Source organism: Danio rerio, chromosome 13, assembly GCF_049306965.1.
Source record: "Danio rerio strain Tuebingen ecotype United States chromosome 13, GRCz12tu, whole genome shotgun sequence".
Lineage (NCBI taxonomy): Eukaryota > Metazoa > Chordata > Actinopteri > Cypriniformes > Danionidae > Danio > Danio rerio.
Window position 1 is genome coordinate 975001 of NC_133188.1, and position 20000 is coordinate 995000.

Consider the following 20000-nt stretch of genomic DNA (forward strand, 5'->3'; position numbering starts at 1 on the left):
ATAATCAGCCAATGAGTCTTATGTCAAAGTAAAAACATAATTATTAAACGCAATCTCACGGTAATTCGTAACTTTGATTTAGTGGCTAATTCGCATGAATTCGTACGATCTAATTCGTAAAATTTAGTACGATTTGCTCATCCCCCAATGACGGTTGGGTTTAGGGGTGGAGTTAGGTGCCACGCCTCCTTTTTAAAATCGTACATTTTCGTACGACCGAACTCGTACGAATTTGTATGAATTCGCCGCTAAACTGACAAAACGTAAAATACTTAGGTTTCCTCCTGAGATCAGGCTGGATGATTTTACTTACCCCATTTGTCAGATTATTGCTTTTGAGGACAAACTCATTCAACTTATGACATTTTTATTTATTTATTTATTTATTTATTTATTTATTTATTTATTTGTTTGTTTGTTTATTTTGTTTTTGTCATGGACATCACAATACTGCCTACAACTATGTGGACACCTATTCATTGTACACATCGCTGTCAATTTTACATTGTCCTGTTTTTTACGAGTATGCTGTTATCGTTGTATTTGCATTGTCTGTATTTTGCACTGTCTGTATTTTGAAGTGTCTGGAGCCAGCACCTAAGCTTCTCCCTCATCATAGCACACGTGCTGCTGATGATGTGACAATAAAAGGGATTTGATTTGATTACACTGCACAACCAAATACATGTTTAAGTGTTTTAGCAGACTTGCTAATTCTCATCACCTGTCCACTGGAGGCTCGACAAAACAAAATAAAAAAAAGTACACATACACAACATTATAATTCTTTACATAAAATTACTGAAGGCAAAAGCAAAGGCGGCATGATCAAACAAGCTAATAGTAGACCATTTGTTAAACACTGCTGTTTTGTTTTAACCACTTTGAGGTACACTACTGAAATATATTCACACTACTTTCTAATTTTAGGCTAACAGGTAAATCCTTCCACAATTTGGTTCCTTTAACAGAAAAAAAACTGACCAAAAGAGGTCCTAGCCAGCATATGTTTTACACAGCGGATGCCCTTCCAGCTGCAACCCATCACTGGGAATCATCCATACACACTTATTCAGACACATACACTACGGACAATTTAGCCTATTCAATTCCCCTAAAGCGCATGTGTTTGGACTGTGGGGGAAACCCGAGCACGCCACGCCAACACGGGGAGAACATGCAAACTCCACACAGAAACACCAACTGACCCAGCCGAGGCTCGAACCAGCAACCTTCTTGCTGTGAGGTGACAACGTGCTACTCAATTTAAGATAATTAAATTTTAATAAAACTATCAAAACTAAAAAGGTTATGTTTACATAAAACATCAGTGATGCCATCGCGTATAGGCTTTCAAGAGTTCACACTCAGCTCATGGTGGATTTTAAAGCTTGTTTAGCATGCTGTCCCGAGAGAAAACCCTGAGCTCATAAGATCCTCGAGCCCGGGGCTCCCTCACATTTGAAGGGGGAGGAGGGGAGTTTAAGCTCGGGTAGATCTGGAGTAGGAAATGTGCAAGGAAAATGTTCTGTATTGTGAGGATAGAGTGTGATTTATTCATGTATTTATTTATTTATTTATTTATTTATTTATTCATTTATTTATTTATTTATTTATTTATTTATTTATTTATTGTTATTATTACACCACCAGACTGTTACAACAATTATAAATTGACCACCTCCAAGAAAAAAATCCAGGAAGTGCTACAGCTATAAATAAAAATGAAATAACAAAACACAAAAGCAGGAGAATGCTGGACACTGAAGATTTCCTTTACACAGTTTGCAGTGCTGATAGTGATGAGCAGTTCTGCCTTCATTATCAATCTCTGGTGAAACGGCACATTTGCCCACATCCGCTTACTGCAATGTTATTTTTTTGTTGACGAAACATGTCATGTGGTTGTTAAACTGCAAAGAAATGCTTTTAGCTTGGTGTTTTGTTCGTTTCTAGAAGAATTTTCTAGATGAGCAAACAATATTGTGCCGTTTTCAGAAATAATGAGTCAAAATTACGTGAGCTTTTCCTTAAAACAAGCAAAAAAATCTGCCAATAGGGGAAGGGAAATAATTCTTGTTTTTAATTTTGATATACGATTATTTTATTGATTTATTGATTTATTATTTTGCTTGTTTTAAGGAAAAACTCACTTCATTTTGTCTCATTATTTCTGAAAACAAGACAATATTGTATTGCTTGTCTAGAAATGCTTCTTCATTCAAGAATTGTTAGACATTTTGACTGGAAACAAGACAAAAACTCTAAAGTAAGAAAGATATTTCTGTGCAAATGTAAAGGTTAAACAGTTAAATTATTATTTCTGGTAAAATTAAACAGTAGACTTATATTTAGACAATCTAAAGCATGTCTGTAATGACTAATTTGTGTTTATTTTCCGGATTTGGCCACACTTTGGACGGCTCTGATCCAGTCCTTGCGCTCGTCAGCTGTGGCCGCCTGCAGGTAGTAGTGTATCTCGTCTGAAGTGATGATCTCGAACAGATTCCCATCAACTTCGTGCCTCTTGGCTACACAGAAGCGAGACGTTTGCATTAAATACACAGTAAAGAAAAATTAATGCATTACAATTCTGGTCACACTTTACAATAAGGTTCATTGGTTAATGGTAATGCATTTACTAACATGAACAGACAATGAACAATACATTTACTACAGTATTTATTCATGTTAGTTATAATGAAAATACAGTTGTTCGTTGTTATTTAACTCATGGTGCATTAACTAATGTTAACAAGCATGGACTTGAATGTTAATAATGCATTAGTAAATGTTCAATTATGATTAATAAATGCTGTACATGTGTTGTTCATGTTAGTAAATGTATTAACTTATGAACCTCATTGTAAAGTGTTACCACAATTCTGCATGCCAAAAAAATCTTAAGAGTTCAAAAGAATCTTGGGAGCTTTTGTCTAATTTCTAGACCAAATATCTAAAAATTTATTAAATCAGGAAGCATTTTCTAGACATGCAGAAATATAGTTTTGTTTTCAGAAATAATGAGTCAAAACTAAGTAAGTTTTTCCTTAAAACAAGCAAAATAATCTGATTTCAAAGTGAAAACTTGATTATTTCTCTTCCCCCATTGGCAGATTATTTAGCTTGTTTAATACTGAAAACAAGACAATATTTTGGGCATCTTAAATTAAGGATTTTAAATATTTGGACTAGAAACAAGACAAAAACTCTATTACAAATATGTTCCATAATTAATAATTATTCACTGTATTAGAATATCTACTGGGTGGGCCATGGAGACACCTTGATAAACTGGGAATGGTTGGTAATATTAACATCCTGTTTGTGGCACATTAGTATATGTGAGGGGGCAAACTTTTCAAGATGGGTGGTGACCATGGTGGCCCTTTTGAAGTCGGCCATCTTGGATCCAACTTTTATTTCCCAGCACAGGACTCCAGCATCCATAGTTTCAGGGGCTGCACATCTTGTATCTTCACACCACAGACAACACAGATAGTGGGGCGATTCTTAATTAACCTCAAGCCCACTGCATATTTGAAACTCCTACATGATGATGTGTTTCCCTCTTTATGCACTGACGCTGGCACGCTCCCTGAGTTTTCCCAGCAAGATGGTGCAGCACCACATTATGGGTGTCAGGTCCGAGCATTCCTAGATGAACGGTTTCCTGAAAAGTGGATTGGTCGTCTTGGGAAAGTTGAATGGCCCCCAAGGTCTCCCAATCTGACCCCCTTAGACTTTTTTCTTTAGGGTCATCTGAAGGCAATTGTCTATGATGTGAAGATACAAGATGTGCAGCACCTGAAACTACGGACGCTGGAAGCCTGTGCTGGCATTTCTCCTGCGGTGTTGCTATCAGTGTGTGAAGAGTGGGAGAAGAGGGTTGCATTGACAGTACAACACAATGGGCAGCACACTGAACACACTTTATAAATGGTCGGAAACTTGTAAATAACTCATGAAAGAATAACGCTACGTTAAAACCAAGCACACCGTTGGTTTTCTTGTGAAATTCCCAATAAGTTTGAGGTGTCACATGACCCTCTTCCTATTGAAAAAAACAAAAGTTAGATCCAAGATGGCCGACTTCAAAAGGGCCCCCATGGTCACCACCCATCTTGAAAAGTTTGCCCCCTCACATATACTAATGTGCCACAAACAGGACATTAATATCACCAACCATTCCCATTTTATTAGGGTGCATCCATATAAATGGCCCACCCTGTATATTCCCCCAATATATCAATAGTGTGCATGCTCATCATCTCAATATATTGAATTATTGAATTTAAGCCTATTTAGTGTGGAAGACTTATAAAGCATTGGTATGGTAACGTCTGTTGTTTGATTGGTCAGCGTACCATCAGGCACAAACTCCACCGCAGTCACAACTGATCCACGCAGATGAATGGAGCCCAGAGGATCATCTTCACCCTTAAAACACACACACACACATATATATATACACACACACACACACAACATCAAAGTTTTATTTAATACTGCATGATTACAAGAAAGTCTCTCTTTAGAGTTGAGGAGCATGCTCACCTTGCTGGGATCATAGTAGTGGATATAAGCAGGATCATCTCTCAGGATAAACTTTCGGACTTTCCAGTTTTTTCTCCGATGACCCTGCGTGAAAAAAGAGAGGAATTGAAAACAATTGTGTGACATGGCGTGTTTTTAGAAGCAAACATAGTTTGACATTCATCAGGATTAAAATCTAATATCCTGCATGCTAAATATTCCAGAGCAGTCGGCTGACTCAACGCCACATGGAGTCAGATGAACTGACGAGCGGCAGCCAATCAGAGAGCAGGTCATGAGCTCATTGGTCGTTGTGTTCAGGAGCTCAACAGAAATGTCTGTGATTGACCAGAATGGTCATCGATGCGCTGGCTTCACCCTGCATTTATGTACACGAAAGCAAATTAAAGCTGAGCCGTGCTGATATATGAGCGATTGACAGATCCGCTGATTGACGATGCTTTCAAACGCTGCCTTCAATGCTTCCGGAGAGATTTCAAACTGTCAGTGATGTCATCACACATCAGCCAATAGCGTTCAGCTCGTTCTGATGGTTCCGCCCTCCACATTTCAATGGCTGCGACAACGTTGTCAGATTATGTAGTGTGTGGCGCCCTGGTGTAGATCATTTACTTAATGTCACATAGTGTGAACACCACAGTGATGGACACAACATCAAGCCATGTAGTCTGAACAATTGCCAATGTTTAAAGTCATGTAGTGTGAATTAGACTTAAGACAGTAAAAATTATTAAATCAAGAAGCATTTTCTAGACAAGCAAAATATGTTGTCTTATTTTTTTTTTAAATAAGTTAAAATTAGGTGAGTTTTTCATTAAATTGAGCTAAATAATCTGCATATGGGGTAGGAAACAAGATTATTTTTCTTCCCCCATTGTCAGATTATTTTGCTCACCTCATTTTGACTCATCATTTCTGAAAACAAGACTATAATTTTGCTTGTCTAGAAAATGCTTCTTGATTTAATAGTTTGTAGATATTTGGACTAATAACAAGACAAAAACCCTGAGTTCGAGAAGCATTTGTTTACAGTCTTGATGTTTTTGCATTGATGTTGAATGTCATTCAGATGAAGGTATTCTCACCTGTTTCAGCAAGCAGCCCTGTTTGACTATCGCACCTCTGAACTCCTCCTTCATAATCACGTCTTCATCACTGGAGTAACCCTCACAGAAGAAACCACTGTCCGCCTGCACACACAGACATTCAGCTCCTGATCAGAGGCTTCATTCTGTCAAACCCAAGCTTCACCTGTGTATACTGTACACTGAATATCCAGGAGTTTTTAAAGCATTTAGAAAACTCAATGTGAAAAATACAGTCAAACGTTTAGTTAGATAATGATTAGGTCAAACTTTTTTTAAGGTACAGTTTTCACTAGTAAGATTAAACTAATAATGCAAAGCATGAAAAAGGTATTGCTATTAACATGACGTATGCAAATAATAAGTGACTGTATATACCAGTATCATCTGTTTAATATCAGACACTTCTTGCTGTGACAACAGAGCACAGGTTTTATTATTATCATCACTTATTATCAAATCTTAGTAAGTAATATCGTCAGCTCACTTCATCTCATTTATATTAAGCAGTGCGTGCAAAGCCGGTGAGCTCATACAGATTGTTTTTTTTTTTCGTTTATTATTACTGTTAATTTCAAATGCAATATATTGGTTAATAAATAAATTGTAATAGCGGTGCTCATCATTTTTGGTGGATGCGCCTTAATTTTGGCTGGAGCTCCTAAATTGTTTAATTGGGAGCACCAGTGCTACATGGAAAAAATCATTTGTTTTCAAGGCCTCTACTGACATTTTTCTGGAGTGAAGGAATGCTAATAAACATTATTAAACTCAAAATAATGCACGTCCATGAACTGGCTTTATTAATATCCATTAATATTCATGACCCTTCCAAATATGGTCAAAACCAACCATCTCATATTAGGGCCAATTCATAAAGCAATGCATGGACCTGTACACCATTTCTGTAGACTTTTGGCACTGCCACATTCATACTCTCTAGATGTCAGAGAATAAAATTAAACTTACTGTATCAATGCGCTCTATGGCACATTCAACACGTTTTAGCAATGCTTTAACTCATGCTAGAAACATGTAAAAGGCTTTAGAATTGATCCAAGAATTATCAGAGCTTGAAATTAATTGTGAACTCACAAAGTAATAAAAGGCCTCAGTCTGGTCCAAGAAAACGCTCTCGGCTCCTTTTTCTGCACCGTCTTTGGACGTGTCTCCTGCCGGCTGCAGGAATCCCTCATTTAGGAGTCCGCTGGCTAACATCACGGCTTCGGTTCGGTTTCTGGACTTTTCCTCAGAGATCAGCCAGTCGATGACGGTGCTCCCTGATCAACACATTCATAGATAAACCCAGCAGACATGCTATTTATACTGACTGACCTTCACTGAGCTGAGGTAAAGTTTTAGTTGAACATCTGTTTACAATCCAGGCTCATTGGAGAGATGTGTGCCCAGGGCTATGTATTTGAGAACTGAGAAATATTTGCGGCTACATCTGCTTGCTGTTTTTGTTTGACAAATCCACTAGAAAAAACATTACTGGGACATGTTTTGTCATCATATGTTTGGTCGTCATATGTGCCATTTCTTCTAAATTCACTAGAGGTCCCTGTGAATATTTCTGTGAATCTCAAATATGTTACCAGGGGATGTGTTCTCATGCATGTGAGATCTTTTGTAAATTCACTAGAGGCCACCGTGTAGATTCTTGACAATCAGGACTATATTACTGGGGCACATTTGGTCATTACATGTGGCATTACTCATTTATCCACTAGAGGGTGCCGTGTGATTTGACAATCTCAAAAACATTACTGAGGCACGTTTGCTCATCATGTCTGGCATTTCTCATGTATCCACTAGAGGGCACTGTGTATATTTTTGCAAATGTCAACATTCTTCTTGTGCGTGTCCGTGAAAAAAAAAAAGTAGGTCAGAATGTCATACGAAAATCAGCTATCTACTAACCCACACATCCCCTTCCCTAAACCCAACCCATAGTGTTTTCAAAAGCAAACTAGAAAAGCCATCATGGCTGCGTGCTTTTACCATGATTTTACACTGCTTTGTTTCACCAGACTCTAATCCTTGTCTGCTCCACTCAGGCCAACGCCATACAAGGTGAGCTACTGAGCAAGCTGACCGCATTGGAAAAGTCATCCATATGGTGGTATATTGGGTACGTATTTCGCGTTTCTCAAATATGTAGTCCTGGGAACATATTCCCAATAAACCTGTGTTTGTTTAGCATTGTTTAAACGTCTGAATATTTAGATTTTTTTTTTATTTCTGACATGTTCAACTAATAAATTCAAATAGAATATGAGAATATGTCCATCAAAACACAGCTGATGGCCTTATGTCTCAAATTTGCTTAGTTTATTGTAAAACTAATGAAACTAACTTTATACTCTTTACAATACACTTTCTATAGTTACAATACGGTTTCTATAGTTTCCAGCAGGATATTTCAGCCTTATGGAGTGAAGATTTCACCTGTGAAACAGTGGTTGAATAGTCTTTTGTCCTTCTCCAGCTTCAGCTCTTTAACTCCTCTGTCTGGATCCTTCATGCACACGTACAGTTCACTGAAGACAGACACAAAAAAAGATCAATAGTTTAATCATTCGGTTTGGAATTATATTTGCAAACAGAAAACATCCACTTTTTTGAGTCAGTATACACTGTTGACAAACAGCCCAACTTTGGGTCAAATATAGACAAACCCAACTGTTGGGTTAAAATGACTGTCATTTAAATCTAATTTTAAACGTAACGAAAGCATTTGTTGTCATGACTTTTTGTCATATTATTTTTTACAGTGTACACTCTGGGTTGATTTAGAATATATGGTTATTTCTTTCCAATTAAACTAGATTAGAAAAAAGTCTAAGTTTTGGTTTTTATAGCTGATTTTACAATCTGATACCTCAGGTTAACACTGTCTGGTAGCCGAATGGATCGTCGTGTTGACTTTCTGGCAAACTTTTTTCCTCCCTGTAAGCAGGTGATGGCCCTGCGGATGTCTTTCACCCAGTGCTCGCGCTCCTCCAGGTGCGTCGCTTGGAAGTAATGATCCTGGTTCTTGGCTGTAGACACCTTGAAAACCAGCTGACGAAAAAACAAACTTTATTAACTCTTCAAAGGGTCAAAAATGACCCAGGCTCAATTTTTACAGCCTAAAAAAAATTAAACAATGATTTTTACCCTGAAGTTTGGGGACTTTATCAAAAACGACCCAGGAACCATTTTAACAGCAGAAAATTCCTAAATATTGTTTTTTTAATCTTAAAAGTTCGGTGACTTTTTCTAAAATAACCCAAAGTTTGAAAAAAAAGGATTTAACCCATCCATTGACTTTTAGATCAAAATGACCCAGGCACCATTTTAACAGGAGGTTAAAAAAAATGTATAAAAAAAAAAAACAATGTTTTTTAACTTGAAAGCTTGGAGACTATTTCTAAAATGACCCCAAAGTTGGAAAAAAATCTATTAACCCTGTTGACTTACAGATCAAAAATGACCCAGGCATGTTTTTAGCAGCAGAAGAAAATAAACTAAATGTTTTTATTGCTTGAAACTTTAGTGACTTTAATATGATCAAAAGTTAGAATAAAAACTGTTAGCCCTGCTGTTGACTTACTGATCCAAAATAACCCAGGCACTATTTTAACAGCAGGAAAAAAAACTAATCAAGTTTTTTCATCTTGAAAGTTCGGTTACTTTTTTCTAAAAATGACCCCAAAGTTAGAAAAACATGTTAACTCTGTAGATTTACCGATAAAAAAAAATGACCAAGGCACCATTTAAACAGCAGAAAATACCTAAACAATGTTTGTTTTCTTGAAAGTTTAATGACTTCATATAAATTCACACCAAAGTTAGGAAAAAAAACATTATCTCTGACTTGCAGATCAAAAATGACCCAGACATCATTTAAACAGGAGGTAAACAAAAAAAACATACTAAAAAAACTAAACAATGTTTGTTTATTTTCAACTTAAAAGTTTTTAGATTTTTTTTAAATGACCCAAAAGTTGGAAAAAGTCTATTAACCCTGTTGACTTACAGATTAAAAGTTACACAGGCACCATTTTTTACAGCAGAAAATACCTAAACAATGTTTTTGTTAGTTGCTTTATCTTGAAAGTTTGGTGACTTTATCTAAATTGACCCCAAAGTTAGAAAAAAAAACATTAACTCCGACTTGCAGATCACAAAATGACCCAGGGACCATTTTCACAGCAGAAAGACAGCCCTAATCAATGTTTTATTGAAGACTTTATCCAAAATGACCCCAAAGTTTTCTATTTTTATATTTTCATAAAGGCTGCACACATTTAGGGTACAATATAAATGGGTAACACTGTAAAACAATGGTGCATTATAGGTAATGTTAATGTATTTACTAACATGAACAAAGCATGAATAGGGCATAGGAGGAATAACTGATCGACCACAGCCAGGAACTGTTTCTAACTACAGCTCTAGAGGTGTAGTCGCAAGCATACAAGTTTGCGACGCAGTTTGTGAATGTTTGTTGGAACGATGGATTTGGGAAACGGCAAATCAATGAACTATGTTTGTAATGGTGGAACTTGCGACCTTATTTGGCTTATGATGTTTTTTGGAAATGCACCCCAACAGTTGGGATGAAGAAATAATTAAACCAATGTTGGGTTTGTCCATATTTGACTCAACATCAGGTTACAACAACCCAGCATTTTTAGTGTGTAGGTGTCAGAACTCAGAACTTCCCTGTTTGTCTAAAAACTGAAAGCATCTGACCAGAGCAGTGGGTGTTAAAGACGTCAGAATGATGAGTTTAAGAGAAAATAGCATCAAAATGTTGTAATAGCCAAAAATACATTGCATGAGTCAAAATTACATACAGTGCTCCGCAAAAATGAGTTCACCCCATTGTGAAAATGAATATTTTTATCCATTTCACAGTGAATATGGGTCATATATTATAATAAGTAGTTTAAACAAGCAGCTAAAGTCATTTTGTTTAGTGTAAAATCACATAACCTTGCCATTTCAATACACTTAAACAAAACTAAAGAGTTGTGAAAGTTTTGAAGCATCATAAAGCAGTGTTTAAAAACAGTAGTGTACAGTATAATATGATTACCGCTCTCTTGCTGAAGTCCTGGCAGGGGCTGGTGAGTGTCGCCCCCTTCAGAGGGATCATCCCCTTTGCGTTTCTGTCCGTCTTCTTCTTAAAGAACTCAATAGCATCGTCTTTTAACACAACCCACACCGCTTTCCATGAATTCAGCACAGTGCCCTGAAAAAACATGAACACTTTAGTGCACTGCTTACTAACATCACCACAGTAAACACTAGTGAACACACAGATACACACTAGTGAACACGCATACATTAATAAAAACATCTGGGCACACATACTCACTAGTGAACACGCATACACACATAAACACTAGCAAGCACATACACACAGTAATACCTAGTGTACACACAAACATGCAGTACACACAAATGAACACACATTGACTTATTAAACACTAGTGAACACACACTCACCAGTGAACATGCATACACAAACACACATACAACTAGTGAACACAAACACATAAACACTAGTGAACACAGATAAGATACACACAAGTGAACGCACATAGATTTATAAACACCAGTGAATACACATAAACAATAGTGAACACACACTGTGTTTTCTCTAGTGTTTTCTGTATGTACACACACACACTAGTGAACACATACTTACGAGTGAACACACACACACATATACATTAAACACTAGTGAACACACTTAAACATTAGTGAAAACTCATAGACACAAATACTAACCAACACACACATACATACAGAAAACACTAGTGAGCACACCCAAAAAGTGAACACATAAACTCACTAGTGAACACATACACATAAACACTAGTGAAGGCACACACACACACACACACACACATACAGTCAACCCTAGTGAACACAAACACTAGTAAACGCAAATAAATTTATAAACACTAGTGAATACACATAAACAATAGTGAACACTCACTGTACATACTGAAAACACTAGAGAACACACACACACACACACACTTGTTAACACATACTCACTAGTGAACACACACACACACATACACACTAGTGAACACACGTAAGCACTAATGAACACACATAGACACACAAACACTAAGTAACACACATACATACAGAAAACACTAGTAAACTCTGACACGAAAATTGAACCGACATACACAGTAGTGAGGACATACTCACTAGTGAACACATATACATGATAAACACCAGTGAATAACAAACACATACATATAGAAAACACTAGTGAACACACAAGTGAACACATACCATTGAACCCTCATACACACATATACAGTAAACACTAGTGAACACACATGAACATTAGTAAACACACAAAAAGTGAACACTCACACTAGTGAGTGCATACTCACTAGTGAACACAGATGCACACAAACATAAATACATAACCACTAGTAAGCATATACAGTAAGCAATAGTGAATATACATACATACCAGTGAACACACTCACTAGTGAACACACAAACACACTGGTGAACATACACTAGTGAACACACAAACACACTAGTGACCATACCCACTAGTGAACACACAAACACACTAGTGACCATACCCACTAGTGAACACACAAACACACTAGTGACCATACCCACTAGTGACCATACCCACTAGTGAACACACAAACACACTGGTGAACATACACTAGTGAACACAGATGCACACAAACATAAATACATAACCACTAGTAAGCATATACAGTAAGCACTAGTGAACATACATACATACCAGTGAACACACTCACTAGTGAACACACAAACACACTGGTGAACATACACTAGTGAACACACAAACACACTAGTGACCATACCTACTAGTGAACACACAAACACACTAGTGACCATACCCACTATTGAACACACAAACACACTAGTGACCATACCCACTAGTGAACACACAAACACACTAGTGACCATACCTACTAGTGAACACAGATGCACACAAACACTAGTAACAGTAAACACTAGTACAGTAAACACTGGTGAACATACACACTAGTGAAAACATACACAATCACTAGTGAACACACATACTCACTATTGAACACACAAACACACAAAATTAGTGAACACACGTGTAATAGCTGTGATTAGTCATTTTAATAATTACTATTAATTGTCATTTGAAGTCTTTATTTTATCTTTAACATCAATTAATTTCAGAAATTTGACAGTAAAGTGTTAAAATCGTGTCAAATATGATATGGTTTTACTTATTCGTCTATTTGTTTGAGAAGTATAAGTTCATAATAAGGAGGTTGATTACAGTAATGTGAGTGCCGATGGAAGATTATCTAGACATTCTCACAAGTATGCAGTGATATGAAACGCTGTTGTAACATGCTTTCTATGTAGAAATTAATGTCTGAAATACTACATCTGAACAGTGCAGCAGTTGTGGGAACCAGAGGAACTAGTTCCTGTCACAACCACATCACAACCCCGAATCTGCAATGATTCCTAAAAACTGGATGACCAGTCATCAATGATTAATTCCAGTAAAACACTGAACACCACGATCTTTTAAAAACATGATTAAACATTTCATTTCAGTGTATCTAGTTACCCCTATTGAACTTATTCTTCACATACAATCCTTTTGGCTCAAGACTTCCCATTTCATTGACTTCCATTCATTTTTAGACATCAAAATGGCTCGTTATGCTGCTTGATATTACAAACTGATATGTTCTTATTATTTTATTTGACTTTATATGTCTAGTTATGAGCACACTTGTTTGTAGAGCATGTAGTTTTGTGCCGTTTATTGTTCCTATAGTCATTTCTCCCATAGGAAAGCGAATAGGAAGTCCTGAAACAATCGCAGAAATGAGCATACTCTGCATTGCACAGTAAGTTCAGTATAAACTGTACAATAACAAATGCAGTTCAGTAAAGTGCGGATATGCACCGTCTGTCCTTTTCACTTCTGTATTTTAGCAAGACTAGTTTCCAGATGCCACTGCACAAATAGGAAATATGATGAAATGCTATGACAGTTCCCACATGAAGAAATCCTACAGCCATTTATAGTAAATATATGGTTCGAGCCTCGTCTGGGTCAGTTGGGGTTTCTGTGTGGAGTTTGCATGTTGTCTCTGTGTTGGCATGGGTTTCCTCCGGTTTCCCCCACAGTCCAAACACACGCGCTATAGGGGAATTGATTAACTAAATTGGCTGTAGTGTATGAGTGTGTGTGTGTATGGGTGTTTCGCAGTACTGGGTTGCAGCTGGAAGGGCATCCACTGTGAAAAACAAATGCTGGATAGGTTGGTGGTTCATTCCGCTGGGGATTTTTATGGGGTCACAATGAAACTTGTGTTGACCAAATGTTTAGTAAAGATAGATTTTTTTGAAGGGAAGAAAGAAAAAATGAAAGCAGAAGTCGGACGTTTCTACTTCTGCTCCCAAAATAGAGCAACTTTGTGGAAAGAAAATATATACAATATATAATAAATTACACTAAAGTACTGTATTATTTTCTCACATATTTAAAATTTACTATGGTTCATTTATTATACTAAGGTTCAAAAACACTACAGTAATACTCAAATTACAAAATCAGTCAAATACTCTAAAATACTATAACATTTCTTCACTACAGTAATCACCACAGGAAAAAAAAATGAGTATCTTATGTAGGGAATTACACTAAAATACTATATTATTTTTTCATTTCATTGAAAATTACTATGGTATATTTACTACACTAAGGCTCAAAAGCACTACAATATTAACACATAATATTTACTGTGTTTTATAGTAAAATACTCTAAAATACAGTTTTTTTTCATATTAATGCAATTTACCGTATTATATTGACCGTAGAAGCATTTATGAAAATCTATTACGTCCTATAGTAAATGACTCTAAATATGAAAGTGTCTATAGTATTTTATCCATATGACTGTAGTTAACTATGGTATATTTACTATAATAAGGTTCAAAAACACAACACAAAACACAAAAACAGCATTTACCACAGAAAATTGACTATGTTCTATTGTAACATACTCTAACAGATCTTTTTTCAGATTATTGCAATTTACTATAGTATATGTACTATAGTCAAATTGAAAAAACACTACAGTATTTACCACAGAAAATGTATTAGATTTTTTTTATAGTAAAATACACTAAAATACTACGGTATTTCTTCATATCATTGCAATCTACTATGGTATGTTTACTATCGTAAGGTTCAAAAACACTAAAATATTTACCACAGAAAATGTATATTATAAATTACGCTAAAATATTATATTATTTTTTTATATTAATAAATTTTACTAGTATAAAAAGGTTCAAAAACTCAACACTATTTACCACAGAAAATGTATTATGTTCCACAGTAAAACACTCTAAAATACCAAGGTATCTATAGTATTTTCCATATCATTGTAATTTACAATGGTACATTCACTATAGTAAGGTTTGATACGCTACAGTATTTACTACAGGAAATGTACTACATTCGGTAGTAAATTACACTAAAATTCTGTAATATGTTTTTAATTTTAATTGAAATGTACTATGGTAAATTACTATACTAAGTTTTAAAAGCTTTATAGTATTAACCACAAGAAATTTACTTTGTTCTATAGTTAAATATCCTATATAGGTTTTTTTCCAAATTATTGCAATTTGCTATAGTATCTTTACTATAGTAAAATTCAAAAACACTACAGTATTTTAAACAAATGTACTACGGTCTCTAGTAAAATACTATATTTTTTCATATCACTGCAATTTTCTATGATATATTTAAAATAGCAATATTAAAAAAATACTTCAGTATTTACCACAGAGACTGTAGTAAAATTTAAAAAAAATACTCTAAAATACTATAGTATGTTTTTCCTATATTGCAAGTTAATATGGTATGTTCACTATAGTAATGTTTAAAAACACTACAGTATCTACCACAAAAAAATGCTATATTCATAGTAAAATACTCTAAAACAGTGCAGCATTTTTTCAGACCATTGTAATTTACTGTATTTTCATTTACTATAGTAAGCTTCAAAAACACTGCAGTATTTACGTCAAAAATATATACTATATTATATAGTAAATTACTCTAAAATACTATAGTATTTCCTTTATATCATTGAAATTTACTACTATAAATCGGTTCAAAAACACAACAGTATTTACCACAGAAAATGTACTATGTTCTCTAGTAAATTACACTAAAATACTATAATATTTTTTCATTTAATTTAAATTTACTATGGTAAATTACTATACTAAGATTCAAAAACATTACAGTATTAACCACAGAAAACTTACAACAAATTCTATAGATAAATACTCTAAAATATTGTAATTTTTTTTCATATAATTGTAATTTACTGTGGTATATTTACTATGTTAAAGTTTAAAATACTACAGTATTTGCCACAGAAATTTATCAATGTTTGAAGTAAAATACTCAGAAAATACTGTAATATTTTTTCATATACTTGCAATTTAATATGGTATATTTGATATAGTAAGGTTAAAAATACTAGTGTGTACCACAGAAAATTTACTATGTTCTATAGTTAAATACCATATATAGATGTTGTTGTTGTTGTTGTTGTTGTTGTTTTCAGATTATTGCAATTTGCTATTGTATATTTACTATAGTAAGGTACAAAAACACTACAGTATTTACCATAGAAAAATCATTAGATTTTCAATAGTACAAAACACTAAAATACTATAGTATTTCTTCATATAATTGCAATCTACTATGGTATGTTTAGTAGGGTTACATAAACAGAAAAATGTACATTATGTAGTGAATTAGGCTAAAATACTACATATTTTTTATCACTTCAAAAAAAAATAAGTTAGCTTATTAGTTTTTACAAATGTAAGTAGATTGAACATAAAACAATCAGGTTGTGCCAAAAAATAATTGTGTTTCAGCTCATTTTAAATAAGTAGTTTGAACAAACTTAATTTTATGAGTGAATAAAATGCTCAAAAACACAACAGAAATCTTACTACAAATCCTCTAGTAGAATACTCTAAAATACCATAGTACTTTTCACATAACACCCTATAAATGCTCACCTTTTTGACCAAGTATCCTTCTCTGATAGTTGTTGGCTCCATGTCTCTACACTGTTGAAGTGTGTTTAAAACAGCCTGCAGGACTCGAAGGCTTCAGCGGATTCTGCGTCTCTGATGACACTTATAGACACACACTCGTTAAAACGGGAAGTTGCACACAGGCTGATAGGCAAGTTCATGGTCAGCCAGTTTCCTCTGTATTTTCAGCCCACACGCCACATGAGTCAATGATACACGCCTGTGTTCACCCGCTGTTATGTTCGCACACACTCTTTACAGGCATATTTTTGAACAGATGAAAGTCTGGCTCCACCTACATCAAAAAAATAACTTCATAGTAAACACATCGCTGTAAAATATACCTCAGTATTGTGAGCTTTCAGTTCGTTGGCTGTTGTGAATTACATAATGGGATGTTGAGCTCATCTCTGTACACTTTTGATGTTGACATTTCAACTCTACAGTTTAACACAGTGACTTTTTAGTAGTTTGAAATAATATAATGCATGATAATAAATAATATCTGGAGAAATAAGTGTGTAAAATGACAGAAAATGTGCTGCAGTTTGTTTCTGTAGCGTGATATACAACACCAACACAGACTATACAGCACTGCACACTATTAATAATGTTCACTTCTTCACATTTTTTAAGGTAAAAGTTGTTGGAAGCATTATTAATATCCCATAATGCAATTTAAAAGCAGAAATAAATGGGGAAAAATAAAAACATGAATCAGAAAATATGGAAAACTGCTCATTTATGGATAGTTTTCACAGTGTGTAGTGTTTTTGACAAACCAGCTGCATACTGAAAACGTACTCCTGTATACATTTCTGAAGAGGATTATAGATGTGGAGTTTTCGATGAACAGCGACAGGAGCGACATAGACTGACAGAAGCATCAAGCACACACTGACAACCACAACATGCAGACCTTCCCAGCACTGACAGCACAGATGGTGCTCTTTTACATATGCGGCTATGCTGACACATTGGCATTTGTAGCTCCGCCCTCTTCTGAAAAGAGCACAGTCTCATTTGAATTTAAAGCGACAGTCACCAAAGTGCCACAATTAGATCAAAGCCTAAAAGGGTCAGTTTCAGAGAGATAGCGAACAGTATCTGTGTGCGACTTTGAGCTGAAACATACACACTCTAGAGACACCAGAGACTTTATTTACATCTTGGAAAAACAGGTCGCCTTTAATATAAATTAGCATTTTTTCCCCCATGTTCGATATTTGAGATCTGCGCTAAACTAAAAACTAAACTTCTCTGACCACATCTCTAGAACTGCTCGATCGTGCAGATTCGCACTCTAACATCAGAAAGATCCGACCCTTCTTATCTGAACATGCAGCTCAACTCCTTGTTCAAGCTCTTGTTCTCTCCAAACTGGATTACTGCAACTCTCTACTAGCCGGGCTTCCAGCTAACTCTATCAAACCTCTTCAGCTGCTCCAGAACGCAGCAGCACGAGTGGTCTTCAATGAACCTAAACGAGCACATGTCACTCCGCTGCTCATCCGTTTGCACTGGCTGCCAGTTGCTGCTCGCATCAAATTCAAAGCTTTGATGTTTGCTTACAAAGTGACTTCTGGCCTTGCTCCTTCTTATCTGCTTTCACTTCTGCAGATGTATGTGCCCTCCAGAAACTTGCGTTCTGTGAATGAACGTCGCCTCGTGGTTCCATCCCAAAGAGGGAAGAAATCACTTTCCCGAACTCTCGCACTCAATCTGCCCAGTTGGTGGAATGAACTCCCTAACTGCATCAGAACAGCAGAGTCACTCGCTGTCTTCAAGAAACCACTAAAAACTCAACTATTTAGTCTCCACTTCCTTTCCTAATCTGCAATTGCCTCTCTGGATATCACACTAGCTATAGACCTGAAACTTGCCTACAGCACTTATTCATTGTTGCTCTTATAGTTGTGTAAATTGCTTCCTTGTCCTCATTTGTAAGTCGCTTTGGATAAAAGCGTCTGCTAAATGGCTAAATGTAAATGTAAATCGTTTCTGTTTACTCTTAATCTGTGGAAAAATACTTGAAGCAAACCACGAGAACTGGTACTCTCACAGGAAGCTGAAGGAAGGGTGTTACGACAAAAGGTGGTACATCGCAGCCCTGCGGTCACCAAAGAGGAAACAGGCAGGTTTAAAACGTATTCAGTATATTACAATAAATTACTAAACCTATTTGCATATTTGAACACCGTGCTTTAGTGCTCCACATTCTTTGTCATTTTTATTTATGTAGCTGATAAAACATCACAGAATGAATGAAATGAAAGGTGTTTTTTTTTCACATGTGGTTTCGAAAGGAAGTGAAGACGTTGTTGTGAATTCATCCTCAGCTCGTATCTCAATACCTGATCTTGTCTATTTAAAATTGAAAGTTGAATTTATTTTAACAGAACTAACTTACTACTTTTAAAGGCTAACACAGAAGGGAGGCTAATGAAGTGGATCGATATTATTTACTTACATTGAAATAAGTGAAAATCACTTTGTTTCAAGGAAATAAATAAACATTAAAATGTTTTCAGCTAGACTGATGGTTTTGCATGACTTTAATAGTTATTATGAGAACAACAATGAATAATTTACATTATTTTAAAAAAAAATTCAGCATAAAAATAATATTAATAAAACCTGAGGTGCTTGCTGTTTACATGGCTGTGAAGTGCTCCTTGCACAAATATTTGACAGTTCAAAAGTAGTTTATATTATAATATATTGTTATATTGAGCTCTTCTGACGTAAAACTGATGATAAATAATATGTTTGGTAATATTTTTAAAAAATATACAAAGAATGGTGGCATTGCGGTATTTCAGTGGTTAGCAGTGATCACGTCACACCAAGAAGGTCACTGATTCGAGCTCCGGCTGAGCCAGTTGGCATTTCTTTGTGGAGTTTGCATGCTCTCCCTGTGTTGGCGTGGGTTTCCTTCATGTGCTCCGGTTTCCCCCACAGACCAAACACATGCGCTATAGGGGAATTGAATAACTAAATTGGCTGTAGTGTGTGAATGAGTGTGTATGGGTGTTTACCAGTGATGGGTTGCAGCTGGAAAGGCATCTGCTGAGTAAAATTTATGCTAGATAAGTTGTCGGTTCATTCCGCTGTGGCGACCCGTTATTAAATAAAGGGACTTAGCCTGAAGGAAAAAGAACAAAAAATGGCCAAAAAAATTCTGTTTGCTAATATGTTACTAAAAATATATATGAAATA

General features: G+C 35.6%; 2 protein-coding genes across 3 annotated transcripts in view; one reads left to right on the plus strand and one right to left on the minus strand.

Moving 5' to 3' along the window:
• Positions 1 to 20000, plus strand: part of nrxn1b (neurexin 1b) — a 799620-nt gene that overhangs the window by 348878 nt on the left and 430742 nt on the right. The gene's annotated exons all lie outside the window — the stretch shown is intronic.
• On the minus strand, positions 1587 to 16858 carry plek (pleckstrin). Of its 2 annotated transcripts, XM_073919432.1 has the most exons (10): positions 16764 to 16858; positions 9654 to 10887; positions 9172 to 9363; positions 8527 to 8805; positions 8094 to 8185; positions 6738 to 6922; positions 5643 to 5747; positions 4558 to 4641; positions 4368 to 4440; positions 1596 to 2531 (listed from the first exon to the last, which is right to left on the minus strand). In XM_073919432.1, the coding sequence occupies exons 5-10, from the start codon at positions 8167 to 8169 to the stop codon at positions 2392 to 2394; spliced, it is 663 nt and encodes a 220-aa protein (XP_073775533.1). In that variant the 5' UTR covers positions 8170 to 8185; positions 8527 to 8805; positions 9172 to 9363; positions 9654 to 10887; positions 16764 to 16858; the 3' UTR covers positions 1596 to 2391.